Source organism: Mirounga angustirostris, unplaced genomic scaffold (assembly GCF_029215605.1).
Source record: "Mirounga angustirostris isolate CCGP_5_RB_7025 unplaced genomic scaffold, mMirAng1.0.hap1 SCAF_1, whole genome shotgun sequence".
Classification (NCBI taxonomy): Eukaryota; Metazoa; Chordata; class Mammalia; order Carnivora; family Phocidae; genus Mirounga; species Mirounga angustirostris.
The window spans coordinates 51,994,918-52,014,146 of record NW_026991709.1 but is presented as its reverse complement, the minus strand read 5'-3'; the positions used below and the strand labels follow the sequence as shown (position 1 = coordinate 52,014,146).

Sequence of the window (19,229 nt, the reverse complement as noted above, 5' to 3'; positions counted from 1 at the left end):
TCCTGTGTTTGTATTTGTGCCTTTGCTTTGATATGGTCAAACATATTTTAATGTATGTGAATATACAGGATATGTAGTATATATATAGATTAGATACATATTTTTAGGTATGTGAAATGATGCAGACATACATAGAGAGGGCCCCTTAAAAATCTCTAAATACATGTAAACAAATACAACAGGCAATTGCATAAGGTTATGAAGGGAGTGCCTGACTTTGAACTCTCAACATTAGGGTTTTGAGCAGTAAACTCAGCTATGTTCCATTTCTTTGTTTTAGTATTGTTCAGGCAAAAGGAAGGAATTGGTCATTGTGATTTCCAAGGTTCTCTTTAGCTCTAAAATCCTTTGACTCAATGACTATAATGGAATTTGTAACCTAACTCAATACTAAGTGTTTTGCCTTTTAGTTCAAGAGCAAAGAGTAACATTGCTAATGAACCAATCCTTTTATGCACTAGTTGATGCCCTAAAAAGATCAGTATTGTATAATATGACTATAAATTTGTTCTTTTTAAAGCTTTTCTGTGTTGGGAATAGGGAGCAACTTAGATATTTCTAGAAGACATATAAGTCATTTGAATCTGAACTTGAACTTTGTGGTGAGCTTGATTTTTCTCCTTAACATACTGTTTTTAGAAAAGCAGTTTTTCTTTCTCTGGCTTCCGCAGTTCCTTGCACATAATGGGCACTCAATAAATATTTATTGAATTGAATTTGACCTGCGTAGAAGTCATAGTCCTGGTGTAGGGTGATTGGTTTTTGGCAGGAGCTGTCATAAATCACAGAGCTTAATACTAATCCAACTGATGGACTGTACCCCCCGCAGCATATCATAGTTCGCATTGTATGTTACACTTTCCTAAATGCAAATTTAGAAAACTGCATGGCCCACCGGAGCCCTGATGAAGGGAATCTAGCCTATTTTAAATCTACCTGTGCCATTCACCCACAGGCTCCCTAAGCCTTCACCTCTTAGAATGACTGCATCGACTCCTCTTTCTTTCTGCTCTACTCTCTGGTGCCTCTCAAGCCTTTGTGTACGCTTTTGCCTGGAATATTCCTTTTGCAAATGTAGGTATGCCTTTCTTGATACTCTCATGTCGAGATGTGAGTGAGCTGCTGCTTTTCTCCTCCAGCACTTTGTACTCTCCTCCATTAAAGCCCTTAACGTCTCCTGTAATTCTTTTTTAAGCCATCCCTCTTTTTCACTGGAAAACTCCTTGAGGACAGGTCTGTGATGTATTTCATTTTGCATTCCCTAGGGCCTGAAACAATGCCTGACACATAAACGTTTGTAGAATTAACAAATGGGTCCTGAAGTTCATGGAAATTTGCAAATGGTGTAAAAATAAAAATGTAAATGAGGTCAGCGAGGGATCATTAATTATATGCCTAATTCTAATTAAATTTTGATATAGTTAAAAAGAAGACCAGCCTGAGATTCAGAAGATGTAGGCTCTTGTGTTGGATTAATGATTTTTTAATAGTCCCTTAATCTTTGTAGTTCTTCGTTTCTTTATCTGAAAATGAATGGATTGGACAGGATCTTTCCGAAGATTCCTTAGAGCAAGAATTGCATTGCTCCTAAGTTAATTATAGAGAACTAGGTCTCTTCTGCCAGACTCCTTGAGGCAGGAAGTATGTTCTAGTCATCTATAATTTCCTGGCAGTAAGCTCAGTACCTGGTATATAGTAGTTATGCAAACAATTGTACTGAATAAAGCAATAAATTCCCAGATAGAATTAAAATTTAAATAAAGCAAATGAGAAAAAGGTCAGGAAGAGAATAGTAAATTAAGAATCTGTAACACTTAAAATAATCTGTTAAAGAACATTTACTTGGAATGTCTGAAGAAAATACCTGAGAGAATTTTTTTTTTATCAGTTAAATGTTCACCAGTAGACAAAATTAATTTGAAACTGCCTAGTTCCCTAACTACAAGTTAATAATTTATCAATCTGTGACACGCTGTACCAAGTTTTATGTTGCTGAGATTAAACTGTGCCTGCCGTAGGATGTGGCTGGCAATATTTTTGAAATTTGTATATACTTGTGATACTATCTTATATAGTTTTAAGAATTGAAAAACTATATCTTGTTTGGATTTGTCAAATCATTGACATATTTGGGACTTCATCAGTCTTTATGGCGGAATGAGCTTCTCTGATTATATCGAAGTCACAAAAGTAGAAAGAGGGTGAAAAGCTTTGTTAACCCCTTTAACTATACTTTTCTCATGATTTGACATTATTTAATAAATTATATGGCATCTTACCTTTCCAAGAAATTTAGGGTATCAAAATAATATTCTTATATTTAATCTTTGCTTGTGCCTTTGGGTTATTGATTTGAATACTAGTATATTCAATCATGAAAATAAGCAAGTAATATAGTCATATGATTTAGGTATATATTTTGTATAACATGTATGAACATGAAGTATTCTAACCATCTATACATCCATTTGTTATGTCTATACTATATGCTAGATACTTCTACATTGTATACAACAGCAAGGAGGAAGATATGATAATGCCCTCCGTTAATGTGTGAAATGGTTGTCTTAAATTAAGGGCTGATGCTTGATAGTTTGAGCCAGATTTTTCTTCCCACAAAAAAAAAAAATAAATAATCGTATAGTTATTTCTTAAAGCAAGTGTGAAAGTTAGTGTGAATACTTTTTCATTTGTTATTTCCTGTTTTCTATTTGGCCCAGGCACTTCTGTGAGTACTCAGGGGTGAATCCATGTTCTGTAGAACCTGAAATTTGGAGGGGGTCCTTTTAAAGAAAAATAATACAAAAGTACAAATACAAAATTGGGTATGAAAGTGAATTTTTTTAGATTGATAAATAAGACACAAGTTATACATTTTTAAAACATTAATAAATCCACAAACATCAGAGAAATAATCTCGACGCTGTACACTTTATACTTTGATTCTCTTCCATTGCCCATGTGTATTTCTGGTCCTGGGTACCTCTGGACACATATAAATGACCAAATCTGACTTGGATCTTCCTGTACCTATGCTGTGGTTAAGTGTGATGGAAGGGAAGTCCTCCTGGAAAAAGGCAGAAACCTTAACCAATTGTGTTTAGAATATCTTGCTCTTGGGGCGCCTGGGTGGCTCAGTCCTTAAGCGTCTGCCTTCGGCTCAGGTCATGATCCCAGGGTCCTGGGATCGAGCCCCGTATCGGGCTCCCTGCTCCGCGGGAAGCCTGCTTCTCCCTCTCCCACTCCCCCTGCTTGTGTTCCCTCTCTTGCTGTGTCTCTCTCTGTCAAATAAATAAATAAATAAATAAATAAATAAATAAATAAATAAATAAATGAATAAATAAAATCTTAAAAAAAAAGAATATCTTGCTCTTGAAAGTGTTACAAAGAATACGTAATGAAGGACTCAGAAGAGGGCTAGCTCTTTGAGGGCCCCTCAAGCCTGTGCTTCGCTGGCTTCTCAGGAAGGCTGCCTTTATGCGGGAGAGTGTGCACCTTTGCACTGCATACGCTCCTGTCATTTAAAAATCGTTTAATTGGGTGGTTCCTTACACGCTGGTTCGAGGGCTAGGAATAAGACGGGTTAACTCACCCTTTGCAGAAGTACTTTTCAGTTCTGCAGGCAGCCCAAATGCCCCGGTGGTTGGGTGGCCCCTGATGGAATTGACTGAACCATTATGTAGCACATGTTTATAGGCATGGGATATAATGTGGAGGGGTGGGGTGGAAAAGACTCGTTCGGGCCTGACACCTGCTTACTACTTAATAACTCAGCTATTAACATTGCACCTCTTTGTTTTAGTCTCCTCGGGGTTCAGGAACAATAGACCAAAACATTAATTGAAATCTATGAAAGAACGTTAGCTGGGAGTTCAGTGTAGTAAGATAATATCTAAGTGTGAGACATTGGTTGCCAGCAGAAGAGGCCCATTTCCTAATTTTTATTTTAACAAAAGAGACTATTAGTGGTATACAATACTTGGCACACTGGGGTTCTACAAAGCCATGAACAACGGGATACTGTAGAAGAGAGAATGAAAACTTTAGAGGGGAAAAGTGAAGGTGTGTGACATGGAAAAAAATGAATGGGGAGAGAGGAAAATTGGATTCAATTGTATCAAGACGGATGCAGATATTTACCAATTCTTTGTAGATTGGAAATAATAGTTTTTTTTTTTTTAAAGATTTTATTTATCTGACAGAGAGAGCGAGAGAGGGAACACAAGCAGGAGGAGTGGGAGAGGGAGAAGCAGGCTTCCTGCTGAGCAGGGAGCCCGATGCGGGGCTCGATCCCAGGACCCTGGGATCATGACCTGAGCCGAAGGCAGACGCTTAACGACTGAGCCACCCAGGCGCCCCGGAAATAATAGTTTTAAGATCAAAATTTATATTGTGGAAAATGAAGAAATAGTATAGTTTGATAAATTTCTTAACTTTTCTGTGAAAGACATTATTGTGGTTCCTATGAAAATGTTTTATTTTTGCCTCTTTTTTAGGTCAGACTGTGCCAAAATCCCAAGCTTCAGTTGAAAAATAGCCCACCATATATACTTGATATTTTACCTGATACATATCAGCATTTGCGACTTATATTGAGTAAATATGATGACAACCAGAAACTTGCCCAACTCAGTGAGAATGAATATTTTAAAATCTACATCGATAGTCTGATGAAAAAGTCGAAGCGGGCAATAAGACTCTTTAAAGAAGGCAAGGAGAGGATGTATGAAGAGCAGTCACAGGACAGGTAAGAATGTTTCCGCTTTTATTGTTTTCGATGGTAAGGTCATAATTTCCATGGCTTTTTGCATCACAGCATTAATGTCACCATGTTTTTGTTTCAGAAGAAATATTGCATTTGTAGATTTGCTTTTCACATTACTTAAACCTTACAGTTTTACTTAAATTTCTTTGTGATAATAGCTACTTCGAGACCCTGGTTTTTTTTAGACTTTAGTTTTTAGAGCAGTTTTAAGTTTACAGAAAACTTACTCCAAAGTACAGAGTTCCCATCTACCTTCCTGTTATTAATATCTTGCATAGTGTGATACATTGATAAACCAATATTGATATAGTATTATTAACTAAAGCTCAGAGTTTATATTAGGATTCATTCTTTGTGTTGCACAGTTCTGTGGGTTTTAACAAATATATAACATCATGTACCTACCATTACAGTATCATATAGAATAATTTCACTGCCTTAGAAATATCCTGTGCTCTGCCTATTCATTGCCCCTCTGGTCCCCCACCCCCATCCCACCCTCCTGAATCCCTGGAAACCACTTATCTTTTTACTCTCTTTATAATAAGTTTTTCCTTCTTTAGAATGTCATACAGTTGAAATCATATAATATGTAACTGTTTCAGACTGACTTCTTTCCCTTAACAATATGTGTTTAAGGTTCCCCCTTGTCTTCTTGTAGCTTGATAGCTCATTTCTTTTTATCACTGAATAATACTCCATTGCATGGATGTACCACAGTTTGTTGATCCAGTCATCTACTGAAGAATATTGTGGTTGCTTCCAAGTTTTGGCAGTTATGTATAAAGCTGCTATAAATATTCGTATGCATGTTCTTATGTGCACATAAGCTTTCAGTTCACTTGAGTAACTACCTAGGAGCATGACTGCTGGGTCTTATGATAAGCCTGTGTTTAGCTTTGTAAGAAACTCCCTACTATTTTCCAAACTGGCTATCCCATTTTTGCATTCCCACCAGTGATAAATGAGAATTCTGTTGCCCTCCATGCACCAGTATTTGGTAGTGGAGGGGAGTGTCTTTAAGATGCAGCCTTGATTGGTTATGTGCAGGTCATAGATGTGGGTGGGAGATGATGCTTGACTCTCAGGGTCTGACTGTTAAGTGAGAAACTGAAGAGCAGTGGCAAAGACTAAAGGGACGTCAACTGAATCTTCACTTTATAGCCAGGATTCCAGACTTAGAGATTCCCCTTTAAAATTTGTCATCTGGCTATTTTAGTCTTATATCTCATGATCTATCTTAAATCAAATGAAGAAGAGTAGTTTTCCATTTTTGGGATATTTTATTTATTATTATTTTTTTATTTTTTTTATTATGTTAATCACCATACATTACATCATTAGTTTTTGATGTAGTGTTCCATGATTCACTGTTTGCGTATAACACCCAGTGCTCCATTCAGTACATGCCCTCTTTAATATCCATCACCAGGCTAACCCATCCCTCCACCCCCCTCCTCTCTAAAACCCTCAGTTTGTTTCTCAGAGTCCATAGTCTCTCATGGTTCGTCTCCCCCTCTGATTTCCCCCCCCTTCATTTTTCCCTTCCTTCTATCTTCTTCTTTTTTTAACATATAATGTATTATTTGTTTCAGAGGTACAGGTCTGTGATTCAACAGTGTTACACAATTCACAGCACTCACCATGGCACATACCCTCCCGAATGTCTATCACCCAGCCACCCCATCCCTCCCAACCCCCACCTCTCCAGCAAACATCTAGAATATTCACTGATAGTGATAATATATTTAGATTTCCACATTTGAAAACAAATATTAGTTAAAATATCTAATATCTTTATATAGGCAAGTTGGATTTTAGCTTACGACACTTAATCTTTCAGGATTTTAGTTTCTTTACATATAGGAAAACCTCCAAGAAACCACTAATGTTTCTTTCAGGTCAGAAAAGCTAGCCTCGTGTAGTCTGATAAAGCCTAGGGTTGTCTAATAGCAAATTCAGTTATCTAGGTGTGTAGACGCTGAACTTGTCTGTAAATAACAGCAAAACAAATACCCAGAGTGAGTAAAACCATCAAAATCAAACATAGAAAAACCCTCTGCCAAAATGTAAAATGGCATAAATGTTTACTTATATATAATTTGTTCTCTAAATTAGTGATGAACTCTAACATAATCATAAATATCTACCCAATTATAACTCTAGGCTCATCACTTAATATACTTGTATGACAGTGTACACATCTTGAAGGTGGTGAATATTTCAGTTGCCTTTTATTTAGTTTTAAAGCTCTAAGACGCTCCAAGACTGCCAAGAGGAATGTAAATCACCACATGGCATCAGAAGCAAAGTAGAGAAATATCGTAGTGATTATTTCTTCTTGCAGTTCTTTTAAGAATGACCACGGTTAGGGAGTCCAGCTGTTTATGTTTGACACTATATTTTTACTTTGTAGTTCTACCAGTGATCTAATAAAATCAACTTGTTTTATAACTGTATTTATACTTCTTATTCAAAATTAGTAGCCCTGAAATTCTTCATGAACCAGCAAAGAAATCCATTTAATTTCACTTATTAGGATATCAGGTTAGTGAGAAGGTGTTTAGTTTCTCAGTCTAGGAATTTGAGCAGATACAGTGCTTTCATTGGATGTAGTCATATATGATGTGGTAAACTTGTACCCCACTCTATGACTTCTTTAGTAACCTGAAACATTTTCTAACCCAGTAGATGTAATTACTATTTCATTTATAAATTTTGATATTTTTGGCTTTTTATGTGGGAGCATATCATGGGGGAATCTCTATACATATTGATTGCTTGTGGTAGATTTCCACAGATGATGATAGGTTGCATAATGCTGATTGATCATGTTGAGGGGACTCTATAAATTCTGTGTTTTAAGTGTCCAAGTAAATTTTGTCACTCTCCTAAATTCCACCCTAAGACAAAGTTTATTAGTTTCTATGCTGATATAGCATATTCCTAAATGAATTTTACTGTCATCCATGTTCATTTTCTGATAGTGTTCTGTGACCAGCCATTTTTATGCAGAACTTACATTTGGTACATGTTTAATCAGAATTCATAATAATGGACCATTCTTGCTGTACCATCACAAGGGCATAGATTCTGATTTATGTTTCTTTTGGTGGTAATCTATTTTTACACATTCACTTCTAAGTTTCCTTGGGATTTTAAGTGCAAGCTGAGGCTAAAGTGTGCCATTGTACATGGAACTCTGGGACGTTTTGCTCTATAGAAAATAAAAGAAGCTTCTTAGAATGTTCTTACGGTAGGCAACAAAGTATTCCATTTGGTAGAATGAGCCTTATGGAACATGGATGATGCACTGATTACTGAGAATATCATAAATTCTCTGAAAAATCTTTGCTTCTGCAAACAATGTCAGTAGGGATGTTGGTATTATTAAGCTGAAAACTGAAGGGAGCAGTAACAGGAGAGAGAGGGATTTGGAGCCTACTGACTATATCAGCATTGCCCCAAGTGATTATGTACTCTGTTGAGGGACATTGTGCTGATGAGCTCATGAATCAAAGAGTACACTGTGATACACTGTTGTATCAAAAAGTTCTTTGTGGATTTGTTTTAAGTGTAAGGACAAATGGGAAAATTTCAGGTATCAACTTTGAATAAGCTCCGTTTTAATTGATTGCTGAAATATGAGTAGCCTGGATTTTTTTAAAAGATTTTATTTATTTATTTATTTATTTGACAGAGAGAGAGACATCGAGAGCAGGAACACAAGCAGGGGGAGTGGGAGAGGGAGAAGCAGGCTTCCCTCCGAGCAGGGAGCCCGATGCGGGACTCGATCCCAGGACCCTGAGATCATGACCTGAGCCGAAGGCAGACGCTTAATGACTGAGCCACCCAGGTGCCCCTGTAGCCTAAATTTTTAAAGCAATTTCACATAACTTGACAAATATCATAAATAGAAGGATAAATGAAGAAATATAGCAAATAGCATGCGATGTATTTTTTTGTGTGTATAGGTGAGAGGTAGAAATATAGATGAATTTATTTGCTAGTGAAATAGATATTACAGGCATCGTGAAAGCCTCCTTGAGAATGGGTGGAATGATGATTTCTGGTGAGAAGCATGCTTCATGCCTTGCTGGACTTTTACAGTAAACCTCTTCTTTGGTATCACTTCTCCCAAGTTTTTTTTTTTTTTTTTTTTTTTTTCCCTCTCTCTTTTCTCTCTCCTACAAACAATTGAACCTCACACTGAGTTAGTGTGTCTCCAGCTGAATGTCTAAACCCTTCTGAGCTGCTATTTTTGGGAAAAGTAATTCAGTGATTTCTGGCACACAGAAAGTTTTCGTGTGTATGTGTGGGGTGGAGGCTGGGGATCACGAAGAGAAGGGAGAATTTGTAGTTTCAATGAAGCACAGAGGAGAGGTGAAACTTTTTATCATGTGGCTTAAATTTTTAGTGGCAAAAGTCACAATGAGTGTGAAGCTAGCTATAGCTAACAAGTAGAATTGACAGGGGGGGCCTTTCTTCAGGGATTTGACTGGTAGTTTCGTCAGTTGGCCATTTCAGTAGTGATATTTACTCTTTCATATAAGAAGTTATGTGTTAATCACCTGCTTGGCAAGGCCAAATTTTGGACACTGTTTTAGAACACCCAGAGGGGATGGCCTAAGGATACTCAGATTTTCCATATTTCAGAGCTGCTTCAGTGAACCAGAGTGCAACAACCCATTTTCCCCTCCCACATTCTGGTTTACAACCACTGAGACAAAACCAAAAGTCAACTGAGGTGGAAAAATAGCTCTGCGTTTGATGACCTATCAGTGAGGGAAAAAAAGGCCTTTAAAAAATTCATGCCAGAGAGTAATACACAGATGCTGTTGTCTTATTAATGTCATTTCACAGCTGCTGGACCATTCCTTATGCACATGTATTGTAGAAAATCAGTGTGCATGGCTTGTGTAATAATATGCATCCCAAGTAAGAATTTTTTTAAAAAGTATTTCAACCTAGAAAGATTAGTCCTGGAAGATGCTAGTCTTTATTTAAGATCCTTCAGTAGTATCACGCAAAAATCTTTCTCTCTTGATTGAACAAAGAAAAATGTATTCCCTGCTATATTAATAAAGTGCTTTTCCCTCTTAAGGACTACAAATCACTATGCTTGCTGTTTATACCTGTGCTGTAATTTATGAGATAGTGTACCAAGAACATTTTGGAACTGATATTTTAAGGATACATGGTTAAGTTAAAAGTTGAATCAGAAAATATCAGCAACAACAATAACAGGAACAACAAAAACACAAAGCTGCAAACAAACCTACTTAGCTTTCTTCAGACCCCTGTAGGCAACATGGCTTTGGCCAAATAATAATGTATCAGTTTAGATGTTTAAATTTGTGTAAATGCAAATTCAGTTGATTGCATCAGTCATGGAAGTAGTCATGAAATTCCTTCTGGGTTTTCCGTTTAACCGTGTAAAGAGATTCACCTGTACACACAATTTGGGCTTTATGTAATAGTTTTCATTATTACTAGAATTCACAGGTTAATGGCCTTGTTTAAAATGCCACATTAAGTTCTACATTTTCTCGTAGACAGCTCTGTACATTGCGAGAAGGAAATAGAGAAAAGACTGCTTTTGAATAGTCTGCTGCCATTTCTGCTCCAAGTGTTCAATGTAGCCTTGGTTGGTTTCCTGACTCCAATCTATGTTTTTTCAGCCTTTAAATTATTTTCTGGATGGCCACAATATTTTTTGGTTCAGACATTTCAACACCATAAAACAAAGATGCAGTTTGTTTCAAACTAAAGGCTACTGTTGTTGTATCAGTCTGTTAAATAATTTTTCAAATCCAGTAGTAGTTTCTAGTAAAAATACTATTTTTGTTTTTACAATAATCATTTTCAGGAGAATTAGTCTTAGGAAAGTTATGCCTTTCTTTTATAAATAATTCATACAGTATTGAATGTATTTCATATATTTTATGAAGTATGTATTGTTGAATGATGCATGAGAGGGAATGGTTTATTTCTTTCTTTCTAGTCTTTCTATTTCTTTCCTTTCTTTTTATTTATTAATGGTGGAAATTGTAGCGCTTTTGCATTTCATGAGGACAAGGGACAAGTTGCAAGTAGAAAAATATGATTTCTAAATAAATGAAAATAGGTTACTGATATTTTTTTTTTAGCACAAGTACTTTAGTATAAACATTCAATTGCCGTTTAATTTTTTCAACATTTGCATTCTAAGCATTTTTTTCTTTTCGATGGAAGGCTAGAGGAACAAAAGATTAATTTTTGATATTTTAAAGTAATAGGTAACTTAGATTGAGAGGACAAATAGTAGTCAACACTTTCGAGTAGCAGTGTCTGCCAGGTAGGAAATGGAATTTTCTTTAGAAAACTTGAACATCTTCCTGAGATTGACTTATCATAAATGAATAGAAAGTTTATGCAGTCTTGATAAGAATGCTTTCATTCATATTTCTTAAGCATCTGAGAGATGTGAATATACTTTTCTGAAGTTTGGAAATAAAGGGGCTTATTTTTTAACACACTGTGAAAGGAGAGACCACAAGAAAGTTACTTAGACAAATGTTTTCAAAGTTAAACAAAGGGAGTCTGTTAGAGTGGGCAGGTGAGAGCTTGAAGAATCTTTGGTAAGGACTTTGTAAGTAACTACATCTATGCTGCTTTTGCTAAGTAGATACAAAATAATTTTCTTATTGATTTTCATGTAAGTGAAAAGTGAAGGGGGTTTTGCCAACAATTTCTTCTTTGGAGTACATTTTTAAAATCCAAAGAAGTTATTAAGATATAATTTAAAACTAAATTCATTGTTTTTTTTTAATTTTATTTTTTAAAATGTTTACATTTAATTCATTTTATATTATTTATTTATTTTTTCCCAACCCTATGTTAATATCAAGCAGCCTCTAAATAACTCCTGATTTATTAGCTTTCAAAAATTTTATTGCAATTTATTTAAATTCCTTCCAAGTCAAATTATATATTATACACATATGATATTTTGATTTTATAATTGGAGAATTTTTTCTCCCTCCAGTTTAGGTTTATTAAATGTTTACAAATTCCTGAGAGCAATAAGCATTGTATTATAAAACAGTAAGCCAGCTCACAAGACTCAAGTGAACTTGACTTTATGGTTGAATACCTTTTATGTTTTTCAGTCTTAAGGCAGCTTATTAAAATTGATTATTTCCTTTCAGTAAATATCTGGTGACATTCAAATTTGATAATTAAAATCCAGAAGCACTCAAAAAAGAATGCCTGTTTTTAGTTTCGTAATAACAATACTCCCAACAAAGAAGGTTGATGAATGATGTCTTTCAAGCAGCAGATTTGTTATGTAGTTAAAGACAGCTCCTTTGGCACTTTCTTAAAAAACTAAATTGAAGTCTGTTTATAAAACAGACAAGCTGCAGTAATAATCATATAGCTTGAGGAATGCTTGAAAATCTAGCCCAAGAAGTGCCGTTTTTTGTTTTTTTTTTCTTCCCTAGTGATTTAACAAAGTGGAGTTTCCAGGAATCCAAACAGATTAGCATCCAGCACTAATTGGGTAGGTCATAAAATAGTACTCATGTTGACTATTTTGAAATAAAGTGCTTCAGAAACACTCAGTTTTCTAAATCCATTTTTAATATTAATCTTTTGTTTCTTTAAGCTATTAGAACATGAGTTCTTATTTGAATTTGCATTTATACATCAATTGTTTATAGGTGTGCTGATTATAGCAGGATACACCTATGAGGGAATTACAAAACGTATTCATTTGTGGATTCAGATAATAGAGATTGAGGCTGCTTGGTTTGGTAGGATCATTGAAGAAAAGATAATTTAGACTTATTATTGAACTATATTACTTTGAACATCTGATCATTTGATCTTGTAATCCTAGGTAATCAAACATACGTAAGTATATTAGTTTCCTAGGGTTGCCATAAGAAAATGTTATAAGCTGAGTGGCTAGAACAACAGTTTATGTTGTTTAAGTTGATTCTCTCACAGAAATTGAGCCCAGAAGTCTGAAATCAAGGTGTCAGCAGGGCTGTGCTCCTTTCAGTTCTAGGGAGGATGCTTCCAGGACCCTTTTAGTTTCAGTAGCTCCGGGCTTTCCTTGCCTTCTAGCAACACAACTTTAATCTCTGCCTTAGTCATCACAGGGTGTTCTTGTCCCTCTGCATATGTCCCCATTTCCCTCTTCTTAACAAGGATGCCAATCAGACTGGATGGGGCCCAGCCTAATGACTCCATCTTAACTTTATTACATCTACAAAGATCCTGTTTCCAAATAAGGCTACATTTAAGGTAGGGTTGAGGTTAAGATTTCAATGTATTTTTATTTGTTTTTTAGAGAGAGAAATAGAGAGCGGGGGGTGGGGGGCAGGGCATGTAGGGGAAAAGGGAGGGGGAGAGAGAATCTCAAACAGACTCCGCACCCAGCGTGAGCCTGACACGGGGCTTGATCTCATGACCCTGAGTTCATGACCTGAGCCGAAATCAGGAGTCAGGTGCTCAACCAACTGAGCCACCCAGGTGCCCCAAGATTTCAATGTATCTTTTTAAGGGACACAATTCAACCCATAACAGTGACCAAATAAATGGTAGTATAAAATTTATACTCAGGAGAAGAAAATGGAAACTCATTAGAGTATATGTCATGAGAAGTATGGAAGACTTTTCTCTATTGAAGATAATGACAAACAAATTACTTAAAACATTTTTTTGAAAGACCTATAGGTTAAATAGTTTTTGTAATTTTTTTCGTATTTATAATAAAAAGCATGGTGAATTACTTTCTTGATTAATTTTTATGCATATATTAAAAACATGGTGTGACTCCTTCAATATTTTTATATATATCGACATAAATATATTTATAAATACCTTTTTACAACAAACGTTCTTACTGATTTCAATGTTATGTCTCTCTTTAGAAATTATTAATACTACAAATTTGTATATTTAATTAAAGGTTATAATATTAATAGCCCTGATTATCACTTGATTAAGATTCCCTGTTTTACTCTTTCATTTTGTGATAAAAACTCTGGAGGATTAATTAAAATAGTTGATTATGACTTACATCATCGTTGCTAAATCTGCTTACAAAGTTTTCTGTATTGCAAATTAAAAAAAAAGAGGTGTGAGGTGTGTTCCATGTTGGCATAGAGAAGGCTACACTTCCCATCCACTTTGTACCTTTAATATTAAGATAAAGAGTATTGTAAGTATGGACTTCAAATTAAGACTTTAGGGAATAAATTCAAGGATCTTAATTTAAACGAGTAAATAATTGTTTCTACAAGTGGCATATTGAATAGTTTAGACCAGGGTCAGCAAACTGTATAGAGCTAGATAGTAAATATTTTAGATTTTAGATTTTGCCACATGGTCTCTGGCAACTACTCAGCTGTGCCTTTATAGTAGGAAAGCAGACATAGACCATATGTAAATGAATTGGCATGGATGTGTTCTAATAAAACTTTATTTACAAAAAAACATGTGGTAGACATGCTGTGTCTACCACAATTGGCTTTCGGTTATAGTTTGCCAACTCTTGGCTTAAAGTATTAATCTCATTTTTGGACAGTAAAATTTTGAAAATGTTTTATCAACATAACCAAGTATGTAAGTTGCATGAATTAAGAATGTGTTTGGCTAAAAGTAACAATACCTAAGCAACAGTAGTTCAGGAGTATAGGGATATATATTTCTCAACAGTGCTGCCAGAGACTCAAGCTTTCTGGCTTTGTAATCTCCTCCCTTAGTTGGGTTTGTCCTCGTTCTAGTCACTTCATGGTTGTAAAATTTCTGCTGTGGTTTTATCTTTGTTAAGGCCACTAGACAGGAAAAAAGGGCAGGGCAGCACCAGATATGTCTGTCCTCTTTTTATCATAGATCAAAAAGCTGCCTGGAAGTTTTCTACCTGACTTGCTCCTTCAGGCAGATTTCTTTGAGGCCTTTTTAGGCCACCAAGTCTCCCCTTGCTACAAAGGTGCCTGGTCTATTGATAATTTTAAATTTCAGCATTCTTTCATTTTAGTGAAAGACAAGGGAGAAAAGGATTGGGAAAGGATATTCAGTCAGTCTATGATATCTGCCCCAATAGATAACCCAACATCAATAAACACAATTTAGACATATTTTATGGTGTAACTTGACTTTAGGACACATTTCTTTAAAACTATGTTGTCAAAAACTAATTTTGAAGGCAATCAGCCACACTTCATAAATGCTGACAGAAGACGTAAGAATGGTTGGAGAAAAATGACTGTTTATTAGTTTTAGTAATAGCATTAGGCAGAATATCACCATTTGTGTAGGTCCCTGACTCCCATCTACAGGGGGATATAAAGGACAGGTGACACTTGCTCACTCAGTGGATTGCATTAGGAAAGAACCCTGAGCTTAAGGAACCTGCATCTTTTATAATGGGAGGTAAACTGGCCTAACCTTTGTACTGGAAGGAGACACTGGATAGTAAATCTTGTTTTTGTTCCAGAAGGAGACACTGTTGCTATCATCCAAGGCTGTTTGCTTTATAAGTGTTTCTGAAAGGATAGTCCCAAACAAAGGTGTCAGTATCTGTGATCAAAATATGTGCAGACATGTGAGAGACCCATGGAGAATTTTATCCCAAAATATGTATGTTCATTTTTTTCCTCGAAACCATAATTGTGTCTTAAGTTATGAAATTTGAATCTCACTTAAGAATAAGATATTATGGTAATATTTCAGATTGTTAGTATAAGACCAAAATCTTGGGTTCTGCCATATGTATTAAGTTGTGTATTATGAAATATCAAATATTTTAAGAATCTCATATATATGAAATAATTGTGACATCCAGGACAATAGTGAAAACTTTTTAGAGTAAACTTTTTCTATTCTTATTGGCTTTATAGGAAAACAGTATTTCAAAATAAGACAAGGAACAAATTTACTAAGACCGTTTCATCTCAAACTCATTATCCTATAAAAGAGAAAACAATTTTTTTTTTCCATTGAGTAGTACCTCTTTTAAACTTTGACTACTGTAAACTTAGGCTTAGACACAAATAATTGAAAGCAAATACTTTGTTTCAGTGGTAAGGAAGATTGAAATTATGTTTTATAAGAAATATGTTATTTGTATTGGTTATCAATGACTACACCTCAGAGATGAGTAGTTAGTATTCCAATTCCCTTTTCTATCTGGAGAAGCTAACTTGATTGGAAGTTACATGACTTGACAAGAATTGTATATATTTACATGTGATGTATTTCTTTTCTTTCTTTCTTTTTTTTTTTTTTTTTGTATGTCTAAATGATGTCTCATTACCAGGTTGGCATGTGTGAGCCTGTAGCTGTTGGCATCTGAAGGGTATCAGCATTGCAAACCTTTTCACCTTTGTTTCAGGAGAACTCATTTGAACAATTAGCACATTTTATACTTGTAAAAATGAGGTGTTTTCTCATCTTCATTAAACCAGTATTAATCCTGTATGTCAAATGGTCAGTAAATGCAACTTTTATTTTAACAAGGCAGCTTATATTTGTTAGTTAAATTCAGGACTGTTTATTTAAAGCTTCATTTCGCATGCCTTTTCGTGTGTGTTTGTGTGTGTCTGTGTGTAAGAGAGAGAAAAAAAAAAAGAAATGTTGCTTGAGAGAGAAAAATGCTGCCTGTGACTTTTTATGCTTTTAATTTTTCTAGATGAGCAAAGTATTTTTTTCCTTTAGAGAAATTGGAAACTTTACCTAATTTTTTTTTCTGAAAATAAATTGTTAGCTCATTTTACAGATGCTGCAAACACCTCAGTTATGTTTGTATAAAGCAACTGAAGTTTAAGTTGGTAATTTATCACATTACTTTTTTCCACTTTATCAGTATTTGGTAAACTAAAGCCTGTGGGCCAAATCTAGTCCTCTTTTCTTTCTTTAAATAAGATTTCAGGAGCACGTGGACCTGTCCATTCTGTGGCTACACTGGCAGAAGTGGGTAGCTGCCACTGAGACTGTGTGGTCCACAGAGCTGAAAAAATTTACTATCTGGGCCTTCAATGAGAAAGTTTACCAACCCCTGCATGACTGACATAATCGCCCATGGCAGTCTTAGAAGCTTTGCATTTTTAAAAGGAAACATTTTCTTCACTTTTTCTTTTTTCCCGTTTCTGCCCATGATGCTTTATGAACTGCTGGCCATTGTGATCTTCTAGGGGCAATAAAATATTAATGGCAGATAGTCCATGACCGAGGGCTAAAGCTCTTAGAGACCTCCATCTCCTATCTTGTGTCAGTATTCTGATGTGTATAATTTTATTTATTTTTTATTTTATTTATTTGACAGAGAGAGACACAGAGAGAGAGAGAGAGCACAAGTAGGCAGAGCGGCAGGCAGAGGCAGAGGGAGAAGTAGGCTCCCCGCTGAGCAGGGAGCCCGATGTGGGGCTCGATCCCAGGACCCTGGGATCATGACCTGAGCTGAAGGCACATGCTTAACGACTGTGCCACCCAGATGCCCCTGATGTGTATAATTTTAAAGTGCATAAAATTTAAACTTTTCTTAGTTTTTTTTTTTTTTTTTTTAAACACAAGATATATCACTAATGTTTTTGGCAAATGACCCCCCCCCCCCGAGTGCAGAGTCATCTATTTAGTGGTTTCCCTATAGAGTCGATGGACCAGGTGATGCATTCTAATCTTCTAATGATAACGTGCATGTCCTTGAATTTGTATGGTACCCTGTCCTTACCAGCTGGCATCTGAGTATCCACATTTTTAAGAGTACCTTAGCTGTTCTGATGTTGTGCTTGTTGTCAAGAGTCTCCCTGAGTGAAACCATCTTACTTTCCGTGTGCAGTTACCAGGGACTACTGAGAGGGCACAGGGGGATGAGGATCCTGGGTCTGACAGAGCTCTTTGCACTTGACTACGCTTCCTTTATTACCACTGTAGGGCTCCACTCCCAGTTGTACGTCATTTTAAAGGATCCCCAGGAAAGATAAGTTTGGTAAGGTCTTTGAAGGAATTTTGTTGGAAAAGAAGGATTGAAATTATCTTTTTACATTCTTTTCAGATTGGCCAGCTCACTACCCTGAGAATTTACCTTGGCATGCCAACTTTGTATCCGACCATTTTCCCTCTCATCCCCTTTCTGTGCAGATCCTTTCTTAGTATTAATATAGCTAACGCCCCCACTTGGTCCCCACCCTCATCAGCTTTTTCTGATTACTCTTGCCAAAATGTCTCTTCTCCCATGGACTGTAGCATTTATCAAGGCCTTTCATGTAGCACTTAAATATATATTGTCAAGTATTACTGTATTTTGTGAAACAGATTATTTTGAATATTTCATTGTCTAATCTTTAAGGCAAAACTAATTTCTTTTCCTGTGTGATCTTTAACAGTGTCCAGTATTGCATTGTTGGCAAACATTCATAAAATACATATATATATATAATTTTTTAAAAGATTTATTTATTTTAGAAAGTGAGAGTGAGAGAGTGTGAGTGGGGGGAGGGGCAGAGGGAAAGGGAGAGAGAGAGAGAGAGAGAATCTCGAGCAGACTCCCCACTGAGTGCAGAGCCTGATGTGGGGCTCGATCCCAGGACCTTGAGATCATGACCTGAGCCAAAATCAAGAGTCAGAGACTCAACTGTCTGAGCCACCCAGGTGCCCTCTCATAAAATATATTATTGCTTTAGAATTACTGTAAGATTATTTGAAAATCCTGCTTTATTCCTTGATTAAGAGCAACGAGGTCCCAGAAACAGGGGAAAGTGAAAACTTTACACTGGAAAGTGTCTGATGAAGTGTCCAGAGGCTTGGCTTTTAGAATTTGTAGACAAGCTCTGAATATCAACTTCAGATTTAGCAATGAGTGCCATTGATTTTAGAAGGAAAAATGTCCGTAAGCATAGTCACACCATTATTATTTATTGTAGATTATTTATATTTTGAAACAGCTTTTTAATTCTATGTGTACACAAAATGTCTTTAATGCAGTGACATTTTTGGAGAAAGTTGGTAGCATTACTAAGATTGGGAAGCACTTCTTTAATGGAGTGATCTTGTAGCTACTCTTAGCACCTATAAAATAAAGCCCTTAAAACCCACAGCTTCACCATTCTGCCTGGTCCCACAAACTGCTCAAGGCAAGCATATTTCATGACTTTCCTATTATTAGTTCTCCATCTGAGCTCTTATGAGTGTTTTCACTTCCTCTTATTCTGATTTTCACATTTCTTCAAAGACTGTTTTTGTTTCTCTGCTATGTTGTATATATGACTCTGAACACACAGGACTTTTTAGCAACTGGGGAATCCTCCCAAAATCTATGCTTTCGACATGAATAGTCCAGTTTCATTTGTTACGTATTTTGCCAGGAGTACCTCATCCTCTTCATAGCTTGCTGTGCAACAGACGATAGTACATCCTTTCACAACTCTTCAGAGAGTGCCTGAGTACATGTGTACCAGTTTAAGAAGTCTTATTC

At 35.9% G+C, this 19,229-nt stretch overlaps 1 protein-coding gene across 3 annotated transcripts in view; it reads left to right on the top strand.

The window, feature by feature from the left end:
• The window catches only part of CBLB (Cbl proto-oncogene B), a 224,003-nt gene that overhangs the window by 9,796 nt on the left and 194,978 nt on the right, over positions 1–19,229 (top strand). For 2 of the 3 annotated variants that reach the window (XM_045902809.3, XM_045902811.3), the window contains exon 3: positions 4,497–4,747. In XM_045902809.3, coding sequence (XP_045758765.1) covers positions 4,497–4,747 — 251 coding nt within the window. Of the gene's footprint in view, positions 1–4,496; positions 4,748–8,465; positions 8,622–19,229 lie in introns of those variants that run through there. The other variant, XM_054504152.2, reaches the window with a different exon arrangement.